The sequence below is a fragment of the Prionailurus viverrinus genome, chromosome D2 (assembly GCF_022837055.1).
Source record: "Prionailurus viverrinus isolate Anna chromosome D2, UM_Priviv_1.0, whole genome shotgun sequence".
NCBI classification, from domain to species: Eukaryota; Metazoa; Chordata; class Mammalia; order Carnivora; family Felidae; genus Prionailurus; species Prionailurus viverrinus.
Genome location: NC_062571.1, coordinates 77,657,200 through 77,680,251, shown reverse-complemented (window position 1 = coordinate 77,680,251; position 23,052 = coordinate 77,657,200). Strand labels below are relative to the sequence as shown.

Sequence of the window (23,052 nt, the reverse complement as noted above, 5' to 3'; positions counted from 1 at the left end):
GCCTACAGGACAAATGGATGGATCCTGTATTTCCTCTAGAACCTTCAGCCAAACTGCCAGTCTCGGAACAAGCATTCCTTTTGACAGGCCCGTCCTCCCCATGGATTCCAGTTCCTTGTCGGAGGGGCTCAGATTGACCTCTAAGGGCAGAGGCCATGATTCTATCTAAAAACCATATGTGGACATCCAGGAGGGATGACAGGAATGCCACCCCCTCTCCTCACCTCACCGAGAGCTGCACGCCGAGCCCTGCTCCCTCTGGAAATCAGAGCAGATCTGCCCAGGGGGCAAGGGCTTGGTCCAACCCTGCACCACACTCCCAGATTTCCTACTCCAGTTTCTCTGGACTCGGCCCGCAGCCTGGACTCTGCAGGGTAAGCACCTGGACTGACTCCTGAGAACCCAGCACAGCCCCTGGCCTCGTGCACCGCAGCTCGGGGAACACAAACGCCTGGCTGCAATCTCTTTTTTATTTATCATTTCTGTAAGTCACAGACAGCAATAATTTATAATTGTCACATCTCACGTATGTCAGTTATTGGACAAACACAAAGACAGAAAATTCAAGCACAGATACTTCAAAAAGGAGGTTAGCGTCATGCATCAGAGAAGGAGTTAAAATTCAAAATACCCAAGATTCCACATCCTAGAATAAAACATAAAGCTTAAAATTTCCCTGTGAGCCTATTAGCCTAAAATTACAAAGTTTAGCAACTGCCTAAAGCAGAGAATCAACCGTTCTATGTTCTCAAGGTAAGAAACAAGGAATGCTTTGGTAAAGTCATCTTTACTGTTTAAATATTTCCGCTCTGTCCCTTGAATGACTGTGTATAAACACAGGCACAGCACATATCTGAGAATTAAGTCTCACAAACTCTCTATTAGATTTTCCAAACATCTTTACATTTAGTCAATGAGAAAAGCAATTCAGTCACTTGAATTTTAAGTTTAAAAAAATTAAAAGTATTTCCAGGGACTCTTAAGGCTGTCTCCAAAAGTATAAAATGTTATATACCCTTTCGAAATCTGAAGCGTTCACATCTTTTTCTGAGATCAACACGGGACGTGGAAGTGGCCCCTAACAACACACATGCTCATTTGCTGCTGTGCACGTGAGCAGCTCCCGGGGACCCTGGCAGGGACGGGGTCCTCCGCAGTCTGGATCGTGACCGTGAGCACGGCCAGACCAACCTCCTGCCCCGCCCTGCTTACGAGGTCAGGTTCCCCAGCACAGATGGACTTGTCACTCTTCAGTCCGTTCTAGCTTGGGGGATTCCAGCTCCTTCAGTAAATCGCTGCCAGCTGCTCCAGCTTTGGAAGCAAAAAGAACCGCTCCCTGTTTGAAACCGAGGTTCTTCAAACTTCGGGCATAATCTGCATATATAGCAGAGATGAGTTTCTGTAAACCACAGTTAAGGAAAAGAAGGGCAGAAAAGGCTGTAATTATATTCCACCAAGCTCCCATGGGCAGGAAAGAAAGACCAGCTCCGTGGGGGGCTGCTCAGAAGGGACAAGGGTGCCCTCAGGAGGGCGCAAGTGCAGACACCTGCTTGGGGGAGGCGAAGTCTGAGTACAAAGCTATTCCTTCTAAGGAAGATCCAACTAAATCCTCCTAGACTCCCTCAAAGCCTAACGCAGCCAAAGACTAGAAGAAGAAAGGTAAGATGTAAGTGTACACCCTGTGGCATCCGAAAGGCCCAGAGGTGGGTGGTTTGGGGGCAGATCCAGCTTAGGAGAGAGGTTCTGATGATAAAGCCCGCCCTGAGGCAGGAGCTCTGGCTACCTGGGGCGGGGGGTGGGCGGGAGGAGGGGGGGGGGGCGTTCAGACAGCCCTGTTTCATTGCGCTCTGACATTCCAAATGGCCCCTTCCAACTAGAGCCAAGTTCACCAGTGCCTGGAGATAGGATGGTGAATAAGTTCAAGTTCAGTTTCATTGTCTGTAAAAAAAAAAACATATACATATATATACACAGAAGACCAAGTATCTGGCAGAAATGAGGCCACAATGTAGTAACTCAAGAGGAGGTGTGATGAGAGCAAGCAGGGCTCAGCCAACACGAGCTCAAGCCCAATCTCTTCAAAGAAAAACAAGTGACTCATGTGAGGTCAGAAGTAAAAGTTCCTGCTAATACGTGGGCCACCGTGACTTGCCTGCATGACGCACATCTCTGAAGTGCCATCATGGTTTCCCATTAGACTGTCGCTTTGGGTAACAATATCTTTTTTACCTATTCCAGAATATATATTCCCAGGTAAATATACACGTTTTATTCCACGGAGTGCACTCTTTTCAACAGCACTACTTTAAAGTAGCACCACGGCTCCTGGACCTGTCCTCAAGTATTTCCTTTAAGTTCAAACAAGCCTTCACAGAATGTGGAGTCCTGTCCCTTTCCAGTCCTTCCTGCCTCCCCGTCCATCTGACAGCTGATGCCAGCGACGCAACCACCTTCTTCCTGACCCTTCCCTCCCATCCTCCCTCCTTCCTGACTTCGGTGGATCTGAGTACGGACCTTTGAGAAGCCCACTCAGCCACTTGCCTCCCCTCAGCATAATCCACCCAGTGAAGGATATCCGTGTCCTCGGTGACTTGGATCACACCATACTTGAGACAGGCTTCCACAAACAGGGCAGCTCTATCGAAGTATCTCATGCTGCTCAAGAGAACAAAGTGAGTTCAAGCTTTGGGATTTACGGCAGTTGGGGGCAGACCTACCCAAGGGTGTATTTCCGTACAAAGACTTGTTGTGCCCGTTCTCCCTGGAAACCTAAGTGCCAGTAGGTTATACTAGCACCTTCCAATCTCTGGCTCATAGAGGAAAGCAGGGGACAATACTCGTATCCCCACCCCCAGGCTCTTTTTAATTAACATTTACAAAAACTGTGAAATAGTTGAAATACACACGAATCTACAGAGATAAGACAAGCATCCACATATCCACTGACCAGATTTAACAAGGAATTTTTGGCCATATTTGCCTCAGCCTCCCTTAATTTTAAATGTCCTGGAAGGGATACATATTATTTTCGGATATTATTTTGGGACATCTCCCACCCACAACGCTGACACCCTTCCTGCTGCTCTCTGGCCTTCATTTTAGTTACACTATTCAAAGCTGAATTCTCTGAAGACTTCTTTTATATTGTTTTACTTTTTTTTTTTTCTGTTTATTTATTTATTTTGAGAGAGAAAGCGCATGCATGAGTGGGTGGCGGCAGAGAGAAAGGAGAGACTGAATCCCAAGAAGGCTCTGCTCTGTCAGCACAAAGCCCGACTTGGACTCGAACCCACGAATCGTGAGATCATGACCTGAGCTGAAATCAGGAGTTGGACGCTTAACGGACTGAGCCACCCAGGCGCCCCTTTTATATTGTTTTTAAATACATGGTACCTGTTAGGTCTGGCTACTATGCTGGCGGGAGCCCAGAGCTCCCAGGCCCAGTGAAGACGGGTAAGCATGGACTGTTCCATTCCTGCAGGGGTTCATAAACCTAACCCGTAAGCTTCTCCTTTCACCCCGCACGGCGAGTGCTCCACCCACACCGCAGAGCCTCAAAAGAGCACGAAGCTATCAGTCACCCCGACTTGCCACAAAGCACTCTGGGTGTACCTGTGAAGGGTCTCGGCCACGCTGTAGAAGCAGCCCAGGGAGAGGAGGACCAGGAGGGCCTTTGACTTCTGGTTGACTTGTGGAGAGCAAAGGTGGTCCACCCACCTCTTTAAAACATCGGCACACTCTTCGGAATTTAAACGGACCTGAGAAAGAGGCCCACGTGAAAAACAAAGACATCCTGCGCTACGTAGAGAAAACTGTCACGTGATCAAAAGGGGATCTGTTCCTAGGAAGCAAACTCGAGGCCCGGCTCTGCCAGCACGCTGCCGCTCACCATCGACAGCGGTGGGAAGCCCAGCCTGAGGAGCGGAGGGCCCGGCAAGGCCCCGGGGCCGGGGCTGGGCTCGCACCCCGGCGGGGAAAGGGGCCAGCTGCTTTCGCTTAACTGCTACCACAGCGATCCATTTTTCATTAAGAAGCCACGGAATTCATACTCCTAAATAGGAGCACGGGAGTTGCAAGAAAACATTCGCACAGCAGCTCTGCAGCCAAAAACCGCTTCTAAATGACAAGGCCGAACTTTCTATCCCAAACGCTCAATGCACCTCCTGGGGTGACCTACTTTTGCAAGCCAGGCGGCCCGGTTCCACTCGCCGTATGTCTGCAGGTAGCGGCAGGCGTCCGCGGCCTTGTCGATCAGGCAGAGCAGCTGCACGCCCTCTGGAAGACAGAACGGCAGCCGCCCCGGGTGAGCCGGCGGCCCGTCCTCGACAAGCCACCACTGGACCTCATCTGGTCTCACGCATTTTATACCACTGCAGACGTTCTTCACTCACATTTCAATGCAAAATGCTAACGGAGAGTTTTACAACGTTACCACGCGAGGATGGGGGGGCGGCCAGCGCCAACACAGTGCAGGAAGCAAACGGGGAGAGCGCGGGGCTCCCGCCCTCGCCTCCCCTGTGGCGGCCGGACCGCTGTCCCGGGAAGCGTTAGCGGTGCCCCTTTCCCACCTAAGACGTGTTCCGGTTCAGATGATTATGAGACACGGTCATCGTATAAAGAGCTAGCAATCACTGCCTATTTTTCTCCAGCATATATCAAAAAGCAAGAACTGCCTTCAGAATCCAATGCTCTGCTGGGAACAGGCTGGATTTTCGGGAACTGAGCACCACACCCCCACGGTGTGCCTTACCTGCCAACTTGCCGTTGGCAATCATGTTGGTCGCCACCAGCTTAATGGTGCTCTGGGAGGGGCCTGACGAGGTGACAGTTGTGACCAAACAGGCTTTCAGTGAGTCACAGTAATAGTGCTGGTTATCCGCACTTGTCTCCAATAGCAACTGCACAGCTCTGTCTGTCTAATGAGAGAAACCGTTCTTGTAACTATGAGACTGTTTTCTTCCAACATCATCTTACCGAATTTATAATCTGGAACACTAAAGTTTACAGCTTAAAGAAGACTTTTATTTTCAAAACTGGCTGGTCAATGCTGTGTTTATGCACAAAAACAACAAAGTCTCCCACTGCTTCTTTGAAATAAAGGCAAAATCACAGTCTGGCTGATGCAAACGCTCAAGAAACTGCTTACTTTAGCTTTGCATCTGTCAATTCTGAGACACAAAACCAGACCACACCCAAACAGTTAGGTCTCATCGGACATTTATAGAAGTCAACATTCCAAGCTGGTCAACTACAGATTTTTGCTTTCTCACAGGTTTTGTTGGTCTTATTTTGAAAGACAGCCTAAATTTACATGTATACTTTCAGAGAAATACTCTGATCTATCTACCCATTTGTGTGTGTGCGTGTGATCTAACGTAATACTCTGAAATACTAATCAAAGAGCAGCTCCTTGAAACACGAACGAGTTATAAAAGTTGACGTACCTGACCCAAGAGAAGTAGCTGGTCTGTACATTTCCTTGTATGATCATAAGTTGACCGCTTTACTTCCTGGAGATTAACCCTTTCCAGCTGAAATTTCTAGAGTAGAAAAAAAAAAGAAAGAAAATTGAGCCTGGATTATAAGACTTGAATTAAATTTTACCATACTTAAAAAAATCATTTTATAAACCCTATTTTGACTTCTGACGTTATTAGATAATCAACTTCATAGAAATCCAACCATTTAATAAGAATTTGATTAGGAAAATTGTTGACATGAATTCTCATTTGTGTGCAAGTTTGCCCATTTACAGAAACCGGGCGTCGGGTGGAGCTGGGTGAAAGCCCTCTCAAGTACTGAGTACTGAAGTACTGAGTACCAAAGTACTCTACTGCAGTGAAAACATGAAACCACCTTTTTATACACAACACGGCAAATTCAAGTCAAGCGAAAGAAATATTTGTTATTTATAGAAAATAAAATGAGAGAAATTAAAAAGAGTCTTCTAAGTGAACAATTTTAAGAAAACAAAGGCTTAATAATAAAATTCTAATGCGTATTTAAAGACTCAGTAAGCATTTATGAGCTTTTCCAAGCCGGAGTCAGGCCTTTTTTAGGCAGGGGTGCCAACGGACGCATTTCTGTTACACGATTTCAACTTAGCTGGCACGTTTCTCGAGTTCAAGATACTCGCAAAGACCTAAGTGATCAAGATGAGAGCGTCACAGAGTTTAACACACGAAACAGAATACCTGGAAATAGGCATTTTCACAGAGTATGTCATAACATATATCCAGCGGGTTGTTCACTTTGTCCCGAGGGGAGGCCTCTCCAACGGCTGGGCTGCGCAGGGACGAGCTGTGCAGGTAGTGTGCGGCGACGGTCCAGAAGTGCAGCTCCGACTCGTCGCCGTACAGCCTGAGAAGGGGGACACCGAAGCCGCGCTGAGCCCACACGGCAGACGTGGGTGTGGCCAGGGGCTCCCCCAGTAGCCTGGGGAGCCAGGAGCCTGGCGCCGTCAGGTGGAAAACCATCTGGGACACCGGCCTGGGCCGGGCGGGGAGAAAGAGGGAGCGGCGCCGTGTCCAGCCCCGTCACTGGGCCTCCCACAATGTAGGTGCCTGCGCACACGGCCCCTCCGTGCCCCAACCTCCCGCTGTGCCGCGGGAAGATGGGCGCCATGGTTCCGAAGCCTGGGCAATGGTTCACCCAGTTTGCCATTAGCACATGTTTTAATCTGGACCAGAGCTTCACATTAAAGAAATTAAAGAAATTCCTCTGGGAAAACTGGCTAAATAAGGTATGGAAATAGTTGCAATTTATTCTCTGGGGAATGGACGGAAGGGTATTTTTGTGCAAGTGACAACTCTGGTACAGTAAGGAAGTTACAGGTTACTGCTTCTAAATACAATTTATCAGCGTATTTGAGGACATACCCTTTGTGCCTGATACTTTAAAACATGTATTTTTAAAAAATTTTTTCATGTTTTTTATTTATTTTTGAGAAAGAGAGACAGCACGCGAGCAGGGGAGGGGCAGAGAGAGAGGGAGACACAGAATCCGAAGCAGGCTCCAGGCTCCGAGCTGTCAGCACAGAGCTGGACACGGGGCTCGAACTCGTGAACCACAAGATCATGACCTGAGCCAAAGCCGGACGCTTAACCGAGCGAGCCACCCAGGCACCCCTAAAACATGTATTTTAAAAAGCTGTCCATAGGAGGCGATCTTTTCAGTAGAGAAGGCCTAGATCTCATGTTAAAAATGTAATTGTTTTTCCTATTTGTATTACTTGTTTCAAAGTTACTTGTAAATCAAATCTAAAGGATGAACTGATATGCCGTTTTATAGTCTGAAAAGGTTTGGTCTGAAACAAAAACCCTTAATAAGAGAAATGAGTTCATCTGAAATACTCTTGTCTCTTACACAGAGCGTTTCAGTGTTACCTTGAAACAAGCAGGCATCTCTGCAATAGAGTGAATTCCGGATCGAGCAAGAGTTTCTTTATGTCACTGCAAACAAAAATCCAGACAAAGGCAAGGTAAAATTTTTGAATCAAACAATAAAGGAGATAAATCACTATACTCTTGAAAGGGGAAATACACTCAGTACTGTTAATCTACTTAAAGTTTTGTTATTCCTTAAATTTTTTGTTCTTTTTGAACTAGGTAGTATGCCTAGAAGGAAGTTGCTTTGCCAGGACACTGAAGTTACAGATGCTTTAGAAGGCACAGAGTGTGTCTGGGCTTAGAGAACTAGAACCTGTCAACCACAAGGGCGTGATCTCTGACTCTGGCTTACACCCTGGCAACAGGTCAACTCATGGTTTTGAAAACAAGAACAGATGTCTAACAATAGGAACGAGGTCACTGTTGATAAAATGGTTTGCTAATCATCAGAAACAGTATACACTTTAGGAAAGATACATTCAGAAACTGTTCCCAAAAAATACATAAGGAAAAAAAGCCAGGTTTTTGTAAGTTGGTTTTTCTAAAATAGCCATATATAGAATATTCATAAATCAGGGGAGGAAAAGAGGTTCTTTAAATCTTTTCTTTTCCACTGAAACACAAATGTTAACTTTTGGATGCAGAAAACAGTAATTACTTTGAATCTGGCGTCAATAAAACATGGTAAATTTATTACATGTGATAGATTCTAAGATTGCAAAAATGTATCATGTTTTACCAAGAACTCCTGGCGGACCCATACTTTTCCACTTCCTTTGCAATGTTATTCCCAATGCCAATTAGAGGGTACTTCTAAATGCCCTCCCTCCAGGGAGCACATTAGTTTCTCAGAGTTGTACACGCGCAGCACTGGACACAGAGAACTTATTTTAGAAAAGGCAGCTGCCACACAAGAACCACCCTGTGCGTGGCCTCTAGCACGAGGCTTCGCAGGGCACTGCAGGTGGAGGTGGGCGGAGCCACAGAGGTCTCAAGCCGCAGCCTCCACCCTGCCCTGACCTGAGACCACAGCAACCTGATGCTTATAGACTTGGCGAAGGTAGATGTTGTCCCTGTAACTATTGACTAACTATGTTTCTGCAAAACAAAGATCCTCAAGGGAGATAAACCTCTGTGAACAGAACGGTCTCGCCTTGGGGCTACTATTTTCTAAACACAACTTACTTTAACTTCAAAAAGCCTAAATTATACTATTTTCCTTCTCCTAGTCTTATCTTTTCATAAAACGTAGCCGGAGTGCTTACTTTGACAATGAATTCAGCTGTTCTTGAAGGAGACTCTTTATTTCTTCATTTTCTGGATAATCACTGTACAGAAAAGATTGTGAGTCAGCTCATGCTGTTACACATGTAATACAACCATGTATTTCTTCACCAGAAAAAAAGTTGTGCCAATAAATACCCTTTGCAGTAGCTGGTTTAAAAAGCTGGTTTCAGACCAAACAGCAACTACTCAAGAACCTATCAGCCACCTTTCGTGACTGCTTTTAGTTTTAGTTAAAACAGAACAAACAAACAAAAATGAGTAAAGAAAGTCTCATTGGCTTTCAAGAAACCAGAAAATTTATCAGTTGGCTCTAAAAACAATCATTTTAGATTCATGTTAATAAGGAACCTAGCAATGACTAAAGGAATTTGTTCTTTCTGCTCTGCAAAATGGACATTCACTTCTGCAAGGAGATACTTCTTGGAGAATAGATACCCATCACATTATTATTATTTTTTTTTTATTCCCCTAACCCCTGCCTACCTGTGCACTCGACATGACAGAAGTCCAATAACACTCGCAGATTTAACTAATAACCATACTACTAGTTACCGTATGTTTTTGGAGTGAGGCAGGCGGGGACATTCATAAAACATACAATACCTCTGCAGTAAGCCCATTCTTGCTGCTTTTAAAGTGGATTTGAAGCCTGGCTTCAAATTCCTCTTGGCCTAATTGGCCATCTTCACACTCATCATACATCCCACACTCCACATTTGGACCACAACCAGAGAGCTGCTCGTGTACCCAGCCCCCCCCCCCCCCCACCACGCTCCCGGAGGGTGGGGACGAGAGGCACATCAGGGATTGTTCCAATGTGTCTGCCTCAGCTTGTCTTTACAGGCTCCCGCTGTACTGATTTTCAGGGTGCCCTTCAACCCCAAGGAAATTAAGAAAGGAAAACAGCAAGTGGTAAAAACTTACACATGAGAAATGTCCAGAGAATATTGTCCGTTCCACGGCTGGTGTAATAAGAAAGCTTTCAAGGCAAGAGAGGCCCTTGGAATAAGGAGATAGGGGCACCACACAGGCTCTAGACAAAAAAAAAAAAAAAAAAAAAAAAAAAAAGAAAAAAAAATAAAATTAAAAATAAATAATAATAAATAAAATAATAAAATTTCTTTCAAAATTTTGTAGTTCTGCTACAAAGCTTCAGCTACAGCAGTTTACAGAGAAGTCAACAGAGAACAAAGTAGAAATGTGGTGGCAGCTGAGAGAGGGTACTCAGTGTAATCACTGCTTAAAGACAAGCAGGCTAGGAGTGGGGAGATTCTCTTCATTCAAATGATTAATATCTCTTTTTCCCCTTTTTAAAATGTAACTGTCCTTGTATGGTATGAAAACACTGATCTTAAGTGAATAAAAGATTCAATGTAACAAAACTCAACCGACATTAAGAAACCTCATTATTTTGAAATACTAAAAACAGTACTTACCTGTGTCATCTGATACCATTTGCCATCTTTGCTCTTCTGAGACTATTAGACAACATGGCCCATCAACCTTGAGCCTGTCACTAAAAGCCACCTCTGATCAAAGGCATTTTCAGGTCTCACTTCTAAGGGCAGCCCTTGAACAGAAGGATCATCTTCCTAGACCACGGGCCCTAGCATCCCCTACGGGCAACAGCTGGCTGACTTAGGACACAACAGAGATTTGCCTGTTGTTCAGCACGTTCTAGCCTAAAGAAGCAGAAGCCCCAGGGCCTGGTGTCTACGCAGCTGTGCGGCAGCTAACTTACACAGCCTGCTGGGTCGGACACTCGAGCGAATACAGTTCTTCGGGACTTCATTTCAACTTTAATGAATTAACCTTAATTAATTTCAACTAACTTAAATTTAAAAACTAATACTTGATTCGGTCATCGGATAACTTTTAAATCTATTAGGAAGAAGATGAATAGCTTCGTGGCCACTTTTTCAGTTGTAAATTTTATAGAATCTAAAAACAGCTTAAGTATTTCTGCTGAAAATTTGTCCTCTGAATTAAGATAAGTTCTAATGTAAAATACATACTGGATTTTGAAAACTGAGCACTCAAAAATGTGAAATATCTCATCAGTAATTTTTTAATTTTTTTTTTTAACATTTATTTATTTTTGAGACAGTGAGAGACAGAGCATGAACAGGGGAGGGGCAGAGAGAGAGGGAGACACAGAATCGGAAGCAGGCTCCAGGCTCTGAGCGGTCAGCACAGAGCCCGACGCGGGGCTAGAACTCACGGACCGTGAGATCATGACTTGAGCCGAGGTCGGACGCTTAACCGACCGAGCCACCCAGGCGCCCCTCATCAGTAATTTTTAATACTGACTATATGCTGAAAAAATTTTGGATATGCTAGGTTAAATAAAATTTTTATTAAAATTAATTTTATCTGTTTCTTTTTACTTTCGTTAAAGTGGGTACCAGAAAATGTAAACTAACATATGTGGCTCACATTACATTTCTACTAGTACTGCTTTAGAAAACTTCATTCTATGTTGTTAGCTAAGAATTAAATCAGAGATAAAATACCTTGTGTGGACTTTTCAAAGTCAGAACATGGTCAGAAATATTTCTTTATAAAAATTTTTTTAAGTTTATTTTTATTTATTTTGAGAGAGAGATAAAGAGCAAACGGGAGAGGGAGACAGAATCCCAAGCAGGCTCCAATGCTGTTTGCGTAGAGCCCCACGCGGGGCTCAGATTCACAACTGTGAGATCACGACCTGAGCCGAAGTCAAGAGTCGGACACTTAACCAACTGAGCCACCCAGGAGCCTCTGGTCAGAAATATTTGTAATACTACTTTTTTTCAAACCCAAGAGTTTTAATATTGACTCATTAAAATCACTTAAACTGCAGTCCATATTCAGAGGACCTCTGTTACTTCCTTATCCTGACAGGTATATTCCTTGTCAGAAGCCCAGCATCCATCCAAGGCTCCTGCCTGCACTGGCTTCTCATGTCTCCTGAGTCTCCCCTAATCTAGAACAGTCTTCTCACCTTTTTGTTTTTGGTCTTACACAATGTTTTCATTTTGGAAAAGTCCTGGCCCATTCATTGTCTTAGGAACTGGTCTCCATTGTGATTTGTGTGTTTTCTGAGCCTCAAACTCTGGTCAAACATTTTCGGCAAGAACGGGATACAAGGGATGTTGTATACTTCCCACCACATTCCATTGGAGGGAGCATGTTGGCTGGCCTCCTGTTAACAATGAATCTGATCATCTAGTTAAGGGGAACTCATGGGCTCTGTCGTAGTCAAGGCACGGTTTCCTCTTTACAATTAGTAGGTAACATGGCGGGTGGGGTGCAGCATGGGGAGATACTGTGAGACCGAATTTCCCATTCCCTTCCACCCAGTGGTCTGACACCCACTGATGACCCTGGCTTGAACCAACTATACATTAGGAAGGGGAATTGGTGATTTTCTAGTTCCATCTTTCTGTTTACATTTACCAACCAGCATTCTTCTACAAATAGAAGCCTTCTCTTCTTGCCCACACCCGTTCCTCTTTCTCTTTGAATATTACTAGGAAATAACGGATTAAAAAAAAACAAAACAATACAGCTGTTATTCTTTGCAATGTTCAGACAGCCCCACATTTGGTAGTGGAAGCCCCTAAATGCTAGTTTTTATATCTTTATGACAGGTTCTCATTAGTCTTTCAAATCCTTCCTTAGTTTCTGGCAACACACAATGTCCCAGACTCATCTTGTAACTTTCTTGCCTCTGTCCTGGAATAAACTGTCCAAGGAGCCCTGGTTCTTTTTAGTTGGGAAATGGAATTTATAAACCAAATCTGGGTGCCAGGAACGCTCACTGCCATCTAAATGTCATTGCTTCTAGGTGTGAGATCAGTATACAGAACCAGGATATGAGGAAATAAGGAAATAACATTAAAATTAAGGAAATCACATTAAAAAAAGAAAAAAGTCACGAATTTATACTGGTATCTCCAATGCAGATCCACTCCTGGAGGGTTCTTCCTCCGCACCCCCCATTCCGTGTCTGTATCTCCCTTTTCCCTCAATAGGAACCCTGGTTCCCCTAAATTGCATTTACTGGCCTGTTCCAGCTGATAATATGCACAAAACAGTTTCAGAATGACTAGTGCCACTGTCAACGAGTGGACTGGTGCCACCACCCAGGGCAAATTCCTTTGCGGCTCTTTGTCCCCAGTATGAACCACTAAGGTGCACCGGGAGAGTTCTGGCTTTCAGTTATTTGAACTATTCTTACCAATTTGTCATATGGTTTGGTTGAATGGTTTGTGTTCAATTCTAGAGTTTGCTTTTTCTTTCACCCTTGTTTTCATTTTGTGGTTGACCTCTGAACAGCATGGGTTTGAACCACACGGGTCCACTTACAGGTGAATTTTTTTCAATAAATACAGCACCATACTGCAAATGTATTTCCTCTCATAAGTTGACAAAATTATGATTTCACGAAAATCTCCTATGATTTTCTTAATAACATTAATTTCTTTTCTTTAGCTTACTTTATTATAAGAATACACATATAATACATATAACATACAAAGCATGTGTTAATCGACTATTTAGGTCATTGGTAAGGATTCTGGCAACAGCAGGCTATCAGGAAAGTTTCTGGGGAGTGAAAAATTATACTTGGATTTTCAACTGCATGAGGGGCCGACAGCCCTAAGCCCCATGCTGTTCAAGGGTCACTTGTATTTTCTGAGTACGCACAACATTTACGTGATTCCGAACTTGAAACTACATAATATTAGTATATTCACTGAAGTCTCACCCATCCCGATTCTCTCCATCTTTCCTTCTACCTCCTATTACTGCTTTTACTAATCATGTTCTTTAGATCTTGGATCATTCTGCGTTGCTGTTGTTTCTGTAAAATAAGCAAGTGCAGAAGCAGACCGCACACACCTTTACCCTGGCATTGTTCACCTACCCATCCCCTATCACTCCACATCCGTTCACAGAGACAGCCCTCATTCTAGTTTACTGCTAGACTATCCCATTGTGCACATATTCCCAAATTTATTCTCTCCAGAATTTTGCTATGGTCACAGGTATGGATGGACACATCCAGGTAAATCATTAGTAGTGGAACTGCTGAGTAAAAAGGTAAATATACGTGCACTTTTGTGAACTACTGCCCAATCCCCTCCTCCAGGGAGTGCTCCGTGAGTACTGCACGAGTTCCTGGTTTCCTCAGATCTGCAAGAGCATGTTTTCAAGCTCTCAATTTTTATTGATCTGACAGTTGAGAAGCAGATTCTTAGTGTAATTTTAATTTGTATGTTTCTTATTAGGAATAAAGTTGAGCATCTTTTCATATATTTAGGGCCATTGGTATATATATTTTTTCTTCTCTGTGGATAGTCTATTAAGGACTTGGAAATAACTTCTAGAAATACCTTCTCCCAGGTTGTAATTTGCATTTTGCTTTGCTGATAGTTTCTGTTGCTATGAAGTTTTTAAAATTTTTCCATTCGGTAAAATTTATCTTGTACACCCAGGTTATTAAGGGAGGAATGTACCTGGTAAGAGTGAGACTCACCTACATACCTACAGAACCATTAAAACCAGCACCGGAAGAGACGAGCGTGGGTTTACTTATTAGCACACTGTCTCTACTCATCCTTACTAGACACCCACGTAATCCTCCAGCTCTCAAGTCGGCCCCTGTCACTTTCAGACGGTAGTGGCTGCTGGCATTAGGTTACAAAATGTTTGGAAATAGTCCATGTGAGGACACAAAGACTTAACGGTACAAATTAAGCTTGGAAACAGAGGAAGTTTCCAGGTTAAGTGGTAGTTTCTTCACTTGATCTTAGCCAAAAGGCCGAGAAGCGATAGTGGTAGTTTCTTAATCAATGGACAATGAAAAGACACAAGAGAATATTCTTAAAAAGCAGCACTCCACAGTTTTTACGTAACGTGAGCAAGACAACCTTTACCAAGCCAGGGCAAACGGAGGGAAACGTCTGGTTTTTAAAAACAAGTGTGTCATTTCTCCGAAACGAAACATTGCTGATGGCATCCCAATGGGGGTGAACAAATTGCAAGTGAACTCCACTCCCTCCTACCTTTCTTCTCAAGGGCAAAGATCAGCCATGAGAACACAACAGGTGACCATCTCGCAGCTGGAGAAAGTCAGCTACAAGAGCTCGTTCACGTCTAGAAATGACAGCGTAGAATGAAAAGGCGGCTCCGCCCTCACACGTTCTGCTTGGTCTGGGCTACAGCTATCGGGGTGTCAAACAGAAGCACGCCCAGACTCTTGGCTGCCTGTGTGACAGCGGTGCAGAAAACACTGAAGAGCTGAGAAGAAAAGCAGGAGGAAGATCGCTCCCCCGCCAAGCGGAGGTGGCAAATGGCAAGGCGCGCAGGCGGTCTGGGAAGGAGAGGACCCTGCCCTGGTGACTTTTTCACTATGACGCAATGAGGGGGGGAAGAAGGGACACAAAAAACACTACTGACATTTTGGGCGGGACCATTCTTCATCGTCCAGACTGTTCCATGCACTGCATGCTGTTCGGTAACCCCAGACCTCCCCCCTGCCCCCGCAAGTCATGACACATTTCCAAATACCCCAAAAGAAAACCACTGGAAATGACTGGAAAGCAGAGGCAGACGAAGAGGCAGGGTTTGGGCATAAATCTGACTGCAGAAAGCCTCCTTCTATGTGTGCTCCCTCGGGGAAAAGCGTGTCGTCCAGCAGTGGCCCGAGCAGCCGGGAGGAACCGGACTGCGGTCTCTAACACCACACCGACGCCTTTCAGGGTGTGTGGAAACTGCATCCAACTGGAATGTCATTAAACAAGTCCCACACTCTTGGATTCCTTCTTGACGCCGCTAAAAAAAAGTCTTACGATTTTTTTTTTAATGCCATTTTATGACCCTGATGAATAAGGCAGCAAAGATTCTCCAACTCAAAAACAGGGCCCCCCGTCTTCTGTGTTTGTCAGACCTTCTCGCTTATTGAGGTGGGGAGGGCTGAGACAAATGTAAACGGGGGGACAGGGGGAGAGGACTTTCTAAGCTGTTCTAAGAAAACCGACAAACCTGAACCAGTAGGATATTCTCCACTTGTTATTAAGGAGAATTAAAGACAATTTATTAAGTATATCACTGCATATGACCTAAAATGATTTTTCATCCCATATTAAGAAGCCCAAACTGTCTTTCTAATTCCCCAGAATAAGAATATATTAAACATAATTTTCCCAGACCATATCAGCATGTATCTGGAGGTAAACACAGAGACCTCTTCTTGCTAACTCCGTATTTACACTGCCACCAGTTTTGATTCTTTAATGTGTATCGAATGTTGTTTAAAGGTCAATATTGACCTTTCCCCATTACTATTTTAAAGACTTTCCCTTTCTGGCTGAGGGTACATCACTAGAGATTGGATAGGAATGATTTAACGATGGGCTCCGATTCTGTAGTCACTTTAATTTAAGAAAGAGCTACCTTGGCTTTGGTAGACTCGAATTTTAAATTAATTGTGACTGAAAAGTTTTCAAACATTTGGATTATACTGGTGCACCTCTTTAACCTACAACTAGTAACTCAATTAGAAAGAAAACCATCTCGAAGTTCCCTCGATTTCCGCAAGAACTTGAGGTGTGTTACGGAAGGAAGGAGGGGATGGTCGCCCCTCTGCGGAGCTGGCAAACGTCTCAAGGACAGATGCGGGCATGCAGTCCTCAACCCCTGGCTTCAGCAGGTGGCCATCACAGTCACACAGGAGGAAGCGGCGGTACCGAATCCACCGGCAGGGGTGGGGAAGCGACAAAAACAAAGCACACCTAACAGAACTTCGAGGGAGCCCGGCCAGCATCCGCAGCACGCTGGGAGCACCTCAAGCAGGAACGCAAGGTCCAAGGGCAGGTTTCAAAACACTGTCTCTGAATGTGCCAAAGACCGACCTTCCAGAGGTACAGACAGTTCCCAGAGCTGCCAGTTCTAGGCTGAAACTCAGCAAATGACCAAACAAGTCTCTTAGGAAATGCTCTACAGATCAGCAGCCTGGAGTGCACACCGCAGGGATGCCTGGAGAATACTTAATGCAGGAAGTTTCCTGCTTCGCTCCAATTAGGATCAGAAGGTCTGTCTCCCTCCAAAAGCACATTCCAAGGATGAACGCTGTACTTCATTGGACACAAGCTGCCTTTCAAACCGACAATCCCATTCTTTTTTCAAAGTCACAGAGGTTATAGTTACTAAAATATTCTTCATTCTGATAAAAACAATCTAAAAATAGGTATGATAGAGCAATCATCTAATTTTATTTTGACTGGCCATTTAACCTATCTTAAGATAGGTATCAAAATTCATGACAGAACACTGTCTGTCCTTACCAAAGTACCTTTTCTATGATACATGCTCGCCCCTTTCTTTTCTAACATGGTTTGTTTTCTCCCTTCCTTTCTTCCTTCCTTCTTTCTCCCTTCCCTCCTTCCTTTCTTTTTTTCTTTCTCTTTCTTTCTTTCTTTCTTTCTTTCTTTCTCTCTCTCTCTCTCTCTCTCTCCCTCCCTCCCTCCCCCCCTCCCTCCCTCCCTCCCTCCATCTCTCTGCCCAACATGGGCTCCAACTTGAGAGATTAAGAGTCACATGTTCTACCTACTAAGCCAGCCAGGCGCCCCCAGTGATATATGCTTGCAAAAGATATCAAGCTCATTAGGAAAAAGCCAGCAGCACCTTACCACTAGATTCACTTCCTCTGATGAGTTCTCCTGAATTCTAAGTGTATCATTTTTATGTAAACATCTTTGATCTTTTGACAAAGCACTCTGCAAAGGGTCAAAGAAGGGGCACTTGTCAAACCAGAGGCGGAGAATGACTGGCATCTGCAGTTACAGAGTCCAGCGCTTACTCAAGCTTGAAGTTAATATATTTCCTTAAACTCAGATGGTTAGAAAGCAAGACCGAAAAGAAACACAGGCAGCTCTGTCTTTGGAAGAGAGCAGCCTGGACGAAATAAAGGCGTTCCATACCGGTTAGCTCTTGTTCATCCATTCTGAAACATGTGGACTTCATAGACATCTCCAGGACTCGGATACACCCATCATCTGATGCCAAGATCACTTTATCTGAAGTACACCAGTCCACATCCAATATCCGAAAGGTCACGTTTCTTCCGCTTCTTAAACTGCTCACCATCTGAACCTACAAGAGTGAATTTGGTTGTCATTTTCAGAAAGAAAAGGAAGATGTTTATCACAGACGATGCCTGTGGCAAAGACCAGCGAGAGTTAAAACCGAACAGTTGGGGCGCCTGGGTGGCGCAGTCGGTTGAGCGACCGACTTCAGCCAGGTCACGATCTCACGGTCCGTGAGTTCGAGCCCCGAGTCAGGCTCTGGGCTGATGGCTCAGAGCCTGGAGCCTGTTTCCGATTCTGTGTCTCCCTCTCTCTCTGCCCCTCCCCCGTTCATGCTCTGTCTCTCTCTGTCCCAAAAATAAATAAACGTTGAAAAAAAAAAAAAAAAAAAAAAAAACGAACAGTCTTTGGCAATCTCCTTTCCACATGCAGGTTGCATTTTAAAGATTCCAAAGACAGTGATACCATTAAAAGCGAGAAAATGGTTTTGAGAAGCTTGCTAAACCCATTACACAGGCTTCATTTCTACATCAGAAGGAGGGAGAAGAATACAGCTCCTGTGGCCAGCAGCTTGGTTGGAGGGCCCCTCCCGGGGCTGAGCCCACCTCTTTCGTGTCCCACACTTCCGCACCATCGCTGTACATTGCTATTAGTTTTTGGTTTCCTTTACCAGGGGCAAAACGAATCTTCCTCACCCAGCTGCGGTGTGTAGGTATTCCTCTGAGGACACACAAAAACAAAATGCCAGTATGAAGCAGGGTAAGATCTCGTCACCAGAAACTATGTCCAATGACTCTTTCTAGGTCTGTTTTTGACAAGGTCTGGTGACACGAGAACCACTGTGCTTTCTGGGACAGGGGTCCCATCCGACGGAAAGGGTCTGCCTTTTCACAACAACTCGAATAATGTCTCAGCAAGCACTTCTGCCTGCATACTGAATGTCTCCAATGAATGACCCAGAGCTTGGCTCAAGGCCCTTCCTCCCAAGTTCAGTGACAAGAGACCCAAGGGTGCAAGCGACACTGGGTCATGTTTAATGATCCTACTTACCACGTCACAAGCCTCCAAAGGAAACGTAACAAGAAGCTACTTTTTTTTTTAATCAAATAATATTGCATTCTTGAATCATACCTGGATACTCTGCCTTTCAAGTCCCAAAAATTTAAATTTCCATCCATATCTCCAAGAACTAATGTGTCACCTTTCCAAGCGATGCAGGTAATACTACCCATACTTCCCTAGAAAACAACAGCAACAAATCCACATGGTTTTCACTACTTAAGAGCCATCAAAACAGAGAAATGTTTTTACCTAATGTGATAAAATAATACAGGTATTTTAATTAAAACTTCATTATAAACGGTTTTGCTTTAGTATGAATGCCATCAAATACTAACAGACTTCGGACACTAAAAGTGCCACCCACCTAGTTCATCAATTTCAACTATGAAGAAACAGGAGATTTCAATTTGACAGACATTAAGTTATCCGAACTAAATTTATAGAGAAAAGATATCTTTTAAGGAAGAAATTCCTCATAGAAAGCAAATTAAAAGAAATAAAGAGAAAGAAGAAAACCTTTTCTAGAGACCTCTTGTCTCCAACTTATCATTCACTGCAAAAGGATAAACCAATCTATTCCAGAGGAAACTACTCAAAGCTGTTTCATAACGGATTGTGCAGTTTTTCTACTGAAAAGGGGACCCAGAGCTTCACGGATACCTTCAGGAATAATGAAGGTAAAAAGATACTGTAGATTAAAGGCGTCTGCACAATCTGAATTCACAGAAAGCTTTGCAAAGAAGGTACACATGGAAACTCAAAATATAAGAAGGTAACACTATTGTAGTAACTCCGAGGCGGGGGAGAAAGGAGCCTACTGCTCTAACAGACGCACAGAGGCAGTGTGACAGAGACCCTAGGAGTCCAGGCTCTGGAGTCAGCTGCCTGGGCTTGGATCTGAGCTTTATCACTCATATCTGTTGTGTGTTTTGGGGCGCATTCACTTAATCTTCCTGCCTCTTGAATTTATTACGGATCAAGTAGGTTAAGCTCATGAAACTTGAGGAGTTCCTGTTACTATTAATGAATTTCTACAGGAAAGGGCTCAAAACAATGCCTGCTACACAGCAGTCAATACATGCTACTATTAAACCATATTATTGCTTATTTATTTCTCCACTTATTAAATCTGCTTTTACAGCTATAAAACAAAATAAAAATAAAAATCCACATGCTTAGTTCTCATGCTATCCATAGTAGGAAGTAGAAAGCTCAAGGTTTGCCAAATTGACTATTAATAGACTGGCCCACACGTCAAATACTGCATAAATCCTAGTGGTAGTCAAGAAATAAAAGAAAAAGACTGGATTAAAAATGAATTATTTTAGGGGCACCTGGGTGAATCAGTCGGTTAGGCATCCAGCTCTTGATCTCAGCTCAGGTCTTGATCTCAGGGTTGTGAGTTCAAGCCCTGCATTAGGCTCCATACTGGGCATGGAGCGTACTTTAAAAAAAAAAAAAAAGTATTTCAAAGAATTCAATAATAAAAAACTTAGAAAGTTATGTTAAACAAACAGAATTCTATATAGCATGAAGCAACACTGCAAGGTCTTATTAAAAAATTTTTAATTAAGAATTTGCCTTTAGGGGCACCTGGGTGTCTTAGTTGATTAAGTGTCTAACTCCTGATTTCAGCTGAGGTCGTGATCTCACGGTTCATGAATTTGAACACCACATCGGGCTCCATGCTAGCAGTGTAGAGCCTGCTTGGGATTCTCTCTCTCTCTCTCTCTCTCTCTCTCTCTCTGCCTCTCCCCCATGCTGTCTCTCAAAAATAAAGAACTTTAAAAAAAAAAAAAAGAATTTGCCTTTACTATTTAGTTTTAAAAACTTTCACATTTTATAACTTTACTTCCTAAACTCTAAAAATTAAAACGTAAAAGTTTAAAATTTAAGCTCAGAAATCAAATTAGAATTATAAGTGAAGATATTAATACAACCATATAATTAAACAATCCAGATCTTTCTACCTAAGAGTTTGTTGGTGGGATACGAGCCATATGGAATACCAAGGTGCTTTCAGAGGATGTGGCATAAAGCTGCTTTGTGGCTCCAAATAATCCTGAGAGAACTAAATGTAAGATTAAAACTCAATAGACTATTATTAGCTGACACTGTTATGTTCCTGTATATAAAATGCGATGTTCCAAAGATCAGAAGTAAGGCTGGCCACAAAGCAGGGACACTCATTCTCTCCCACTGTTCCAGTTTTGTGAATAAAGGCAATCAACTACAGACACTCCAGAATTTAAAATATGCCAAACTTTCCTTTTCTTTTTACCGTCTGTATATACACTATAGTTCTGGGGCCAACTGAAAGCAAATGTTATTACTTCACATTTAGGAGGAAGGTAATAAATATTGGATTAAGACAAGCAAACAAAACCCTGCCTAAATTCTATATTAGTCCCTAGAAAATATTTAAATTCCAGAGAATAAAAATGATGAGCCAATTCCTTGTGTATTATTGAGAAGATGCTCAAATCCCTTTCCCTAACTGCTCTAAACTGCTCTAAACTACATACGCATTTCACCGGAGGCCGGTCATTCCATGAGAAAGTGGCTTCTAGCCATGGAATAGAAGGCTCTGGCAGGCAGATGGAGACTTGCTATACCCTTACTTTAGACTTCCACAAAAGGAGACAGAATCTTACAAGTCCTGAGGCACAATTATCATCCTGAAAGGAATACTTTTAAGAGGGAAACTTGGGTCTAATGTCCAAAAGTTTTAAACTTTTTCTGGGGTAAGGAGGAACTGGCATCTCAATTACCGGATCGTTTCTATATCCTCATCGCAAGCGTGGAGCAGATTAGCAGCAGACGGAACTGCCTGCGAGTGGCACTAGCAGCGCTGAGATGGGGCCTTCTCTGAGCTTCTGGAGGAGGAACCTTCTATTTTCTAAGACAGCAAACAGACTCCACAGGACAGCTACATGACACTGCAAGTCTTCCGTCTGCACTCCTTAGTGGTCTTTCATTCTATATGCTTAAAGTAAGTTACCTTTCTGTTATGACTACCAAATATCAATCTTTCACACTCTCATTACCACTTCCATCCTTTCAAACTAGTGACAATTGGAAAAATTTCAAAATAGGCATTACTAAGTCTCAGGTATGACCTGTTCTATATAACAGTAAAAATGAAACTGGTTTGAAAAGTACTTTCACATGTTAGTTTCCATTTCTAGGAGAGAAGGTTGTTTGGCCTCAACTCTTCTGTTGTTTACAAGGAAGATGTGGCAGCAGTCTCTAAGAGGTCCCACTAACCCTGCCTTGAGGACTCATGTCCCTTGGCAGTCACCTCCCATGATGAACAGGACTGACCCGTGAACCAACAGCACACTGAGGAAATGATGGAGTGTGATCGCCCAAGGTCCTAAACACTGCAGCTTTCTCTGTGTTCTCTCTTGGATCACTCGCTCTGGAGGAAGGCACTCAACCCTATGGAGAGGTCCACGTGAGGAAGAACAGAGGCCACTCGTCAACAGCCTGCATTATTTTGCAATGGCCCTGTGAGTTAGCCATCTGGAAATGGACCTTCCACCCTGGCCACCATCCTGACTACAACCCATGAGACTCTGAGTCACCTGCAAAATATGACGGTTGGCATTCAACTAAAACATTACATTTTTAGACAACAACTTTAAATGAATAGAGGTATTTTATGCCATCATCTCATCCCTCCACTTAACCATTATAATAGTATTAGTTAACAAAAACATTCTCTTAATCTATTCATTAAGAACAACCTATGAGATGCATGCGGACACAAACTGTGAACTACAGAAGCTCTGAGGGTCTCACAAGGTCATAGAAGGATATACATAAATTAGCAAATATTAATAATACTATTGCACTTACAACCTGATTACTATTACCCCAAAATAATGCTAGACTGTAAGTCAAATCCTTCAGGGTAATGCCTGAAATGGAAAGAGGAGAGATACTGGAGTCAGACGACAGACCTGAGTTTAGAACTGCCATGTCGCTAAGCTGGGTAATGTTGGGAAAGTTACTTATTCTCCCTCAGTTTTGTCACAGATAAAATGGAAATAATTCCTCATGGATTATTAAAGGGATAAAAAGTAAGTAACACGTAGTAAGTATTTATGCTAAGTAGTTACAATGTTATTCTCTAGCAGTACGGGACAAGTTTATTATCAATGATACTATCTCCTTAAATAGTGAAGTTTATTATTTACATTAAACTTTTCTGAAATAGTTTCACAACTTAACTGTGG

The 23,052-nt window shown here is 43.4% G+C and overlaps 1 protein-coding gene across 2 annotated transcripts in view; it reads right to left on the bottom strand.

Annotated features, from left to right (window-relative positions):
- Positions 1-456: 456 nt before the first annotated feature.
- Positions 457-23,052, bottom strand: part of WDR11 (WD repeat domain 11) — a 69,043-nt gene continuing 46,447 nt past the window's right edge. The window contains exons 17-29 of one of the 2 annotated variants that reach the window (XM_047824997.1): positions 18,881-18,987; positions 18,355-18,469; positions 17,645-17,816; positions 9,600-9,708; positions 8,654-8,716; positions 7,386-7,451; positions 6,195-6,360; positions 5,445-5,540; positions 4,751-4,916; positions 4,178-4,275; positions 3,613-3,758; positions 2,576-2,655; positions 457-1,401 (exon numbers count right to left, since the gene is read on the bottom strand). In XM_047824997.1, the coding sequence (XP_047680953.1) occupies positions 1,244-1,401; positions 2,576-2,655; positions 3,613-3,758; positions 4,178-4,275; positions 4,751-4,916; positions 5,445-5,540; positions 6,195-6,360; positions 7,386-7,451; positions 8,654-8,716; positions 9,600-9,708; positions 17,645-17,816; positions 18,355-18,469; positions 18,881-18,987 (1,542 nt within the window). In that variant the 3' untranslated portion in view covers positions 457-1,243. Of the gene's footprint in view, positions 1,402-2,575; positions 2,656-3,612; positions 3,759-4,177; positions 4,276-4,750; positions 4,917-5,444; positions 5,541-6,194; positions 6,361-7,385; positions 7,452-8,653; positions 8,717-9,599; positions 9,709-17,644; positions 17,817-18,354; positions 18,470-18,880; positions 18,988-23,052 lie in introns of those variants that run through there. The other variant, XR_007145301.1, reaches the window with a different exon arrangement.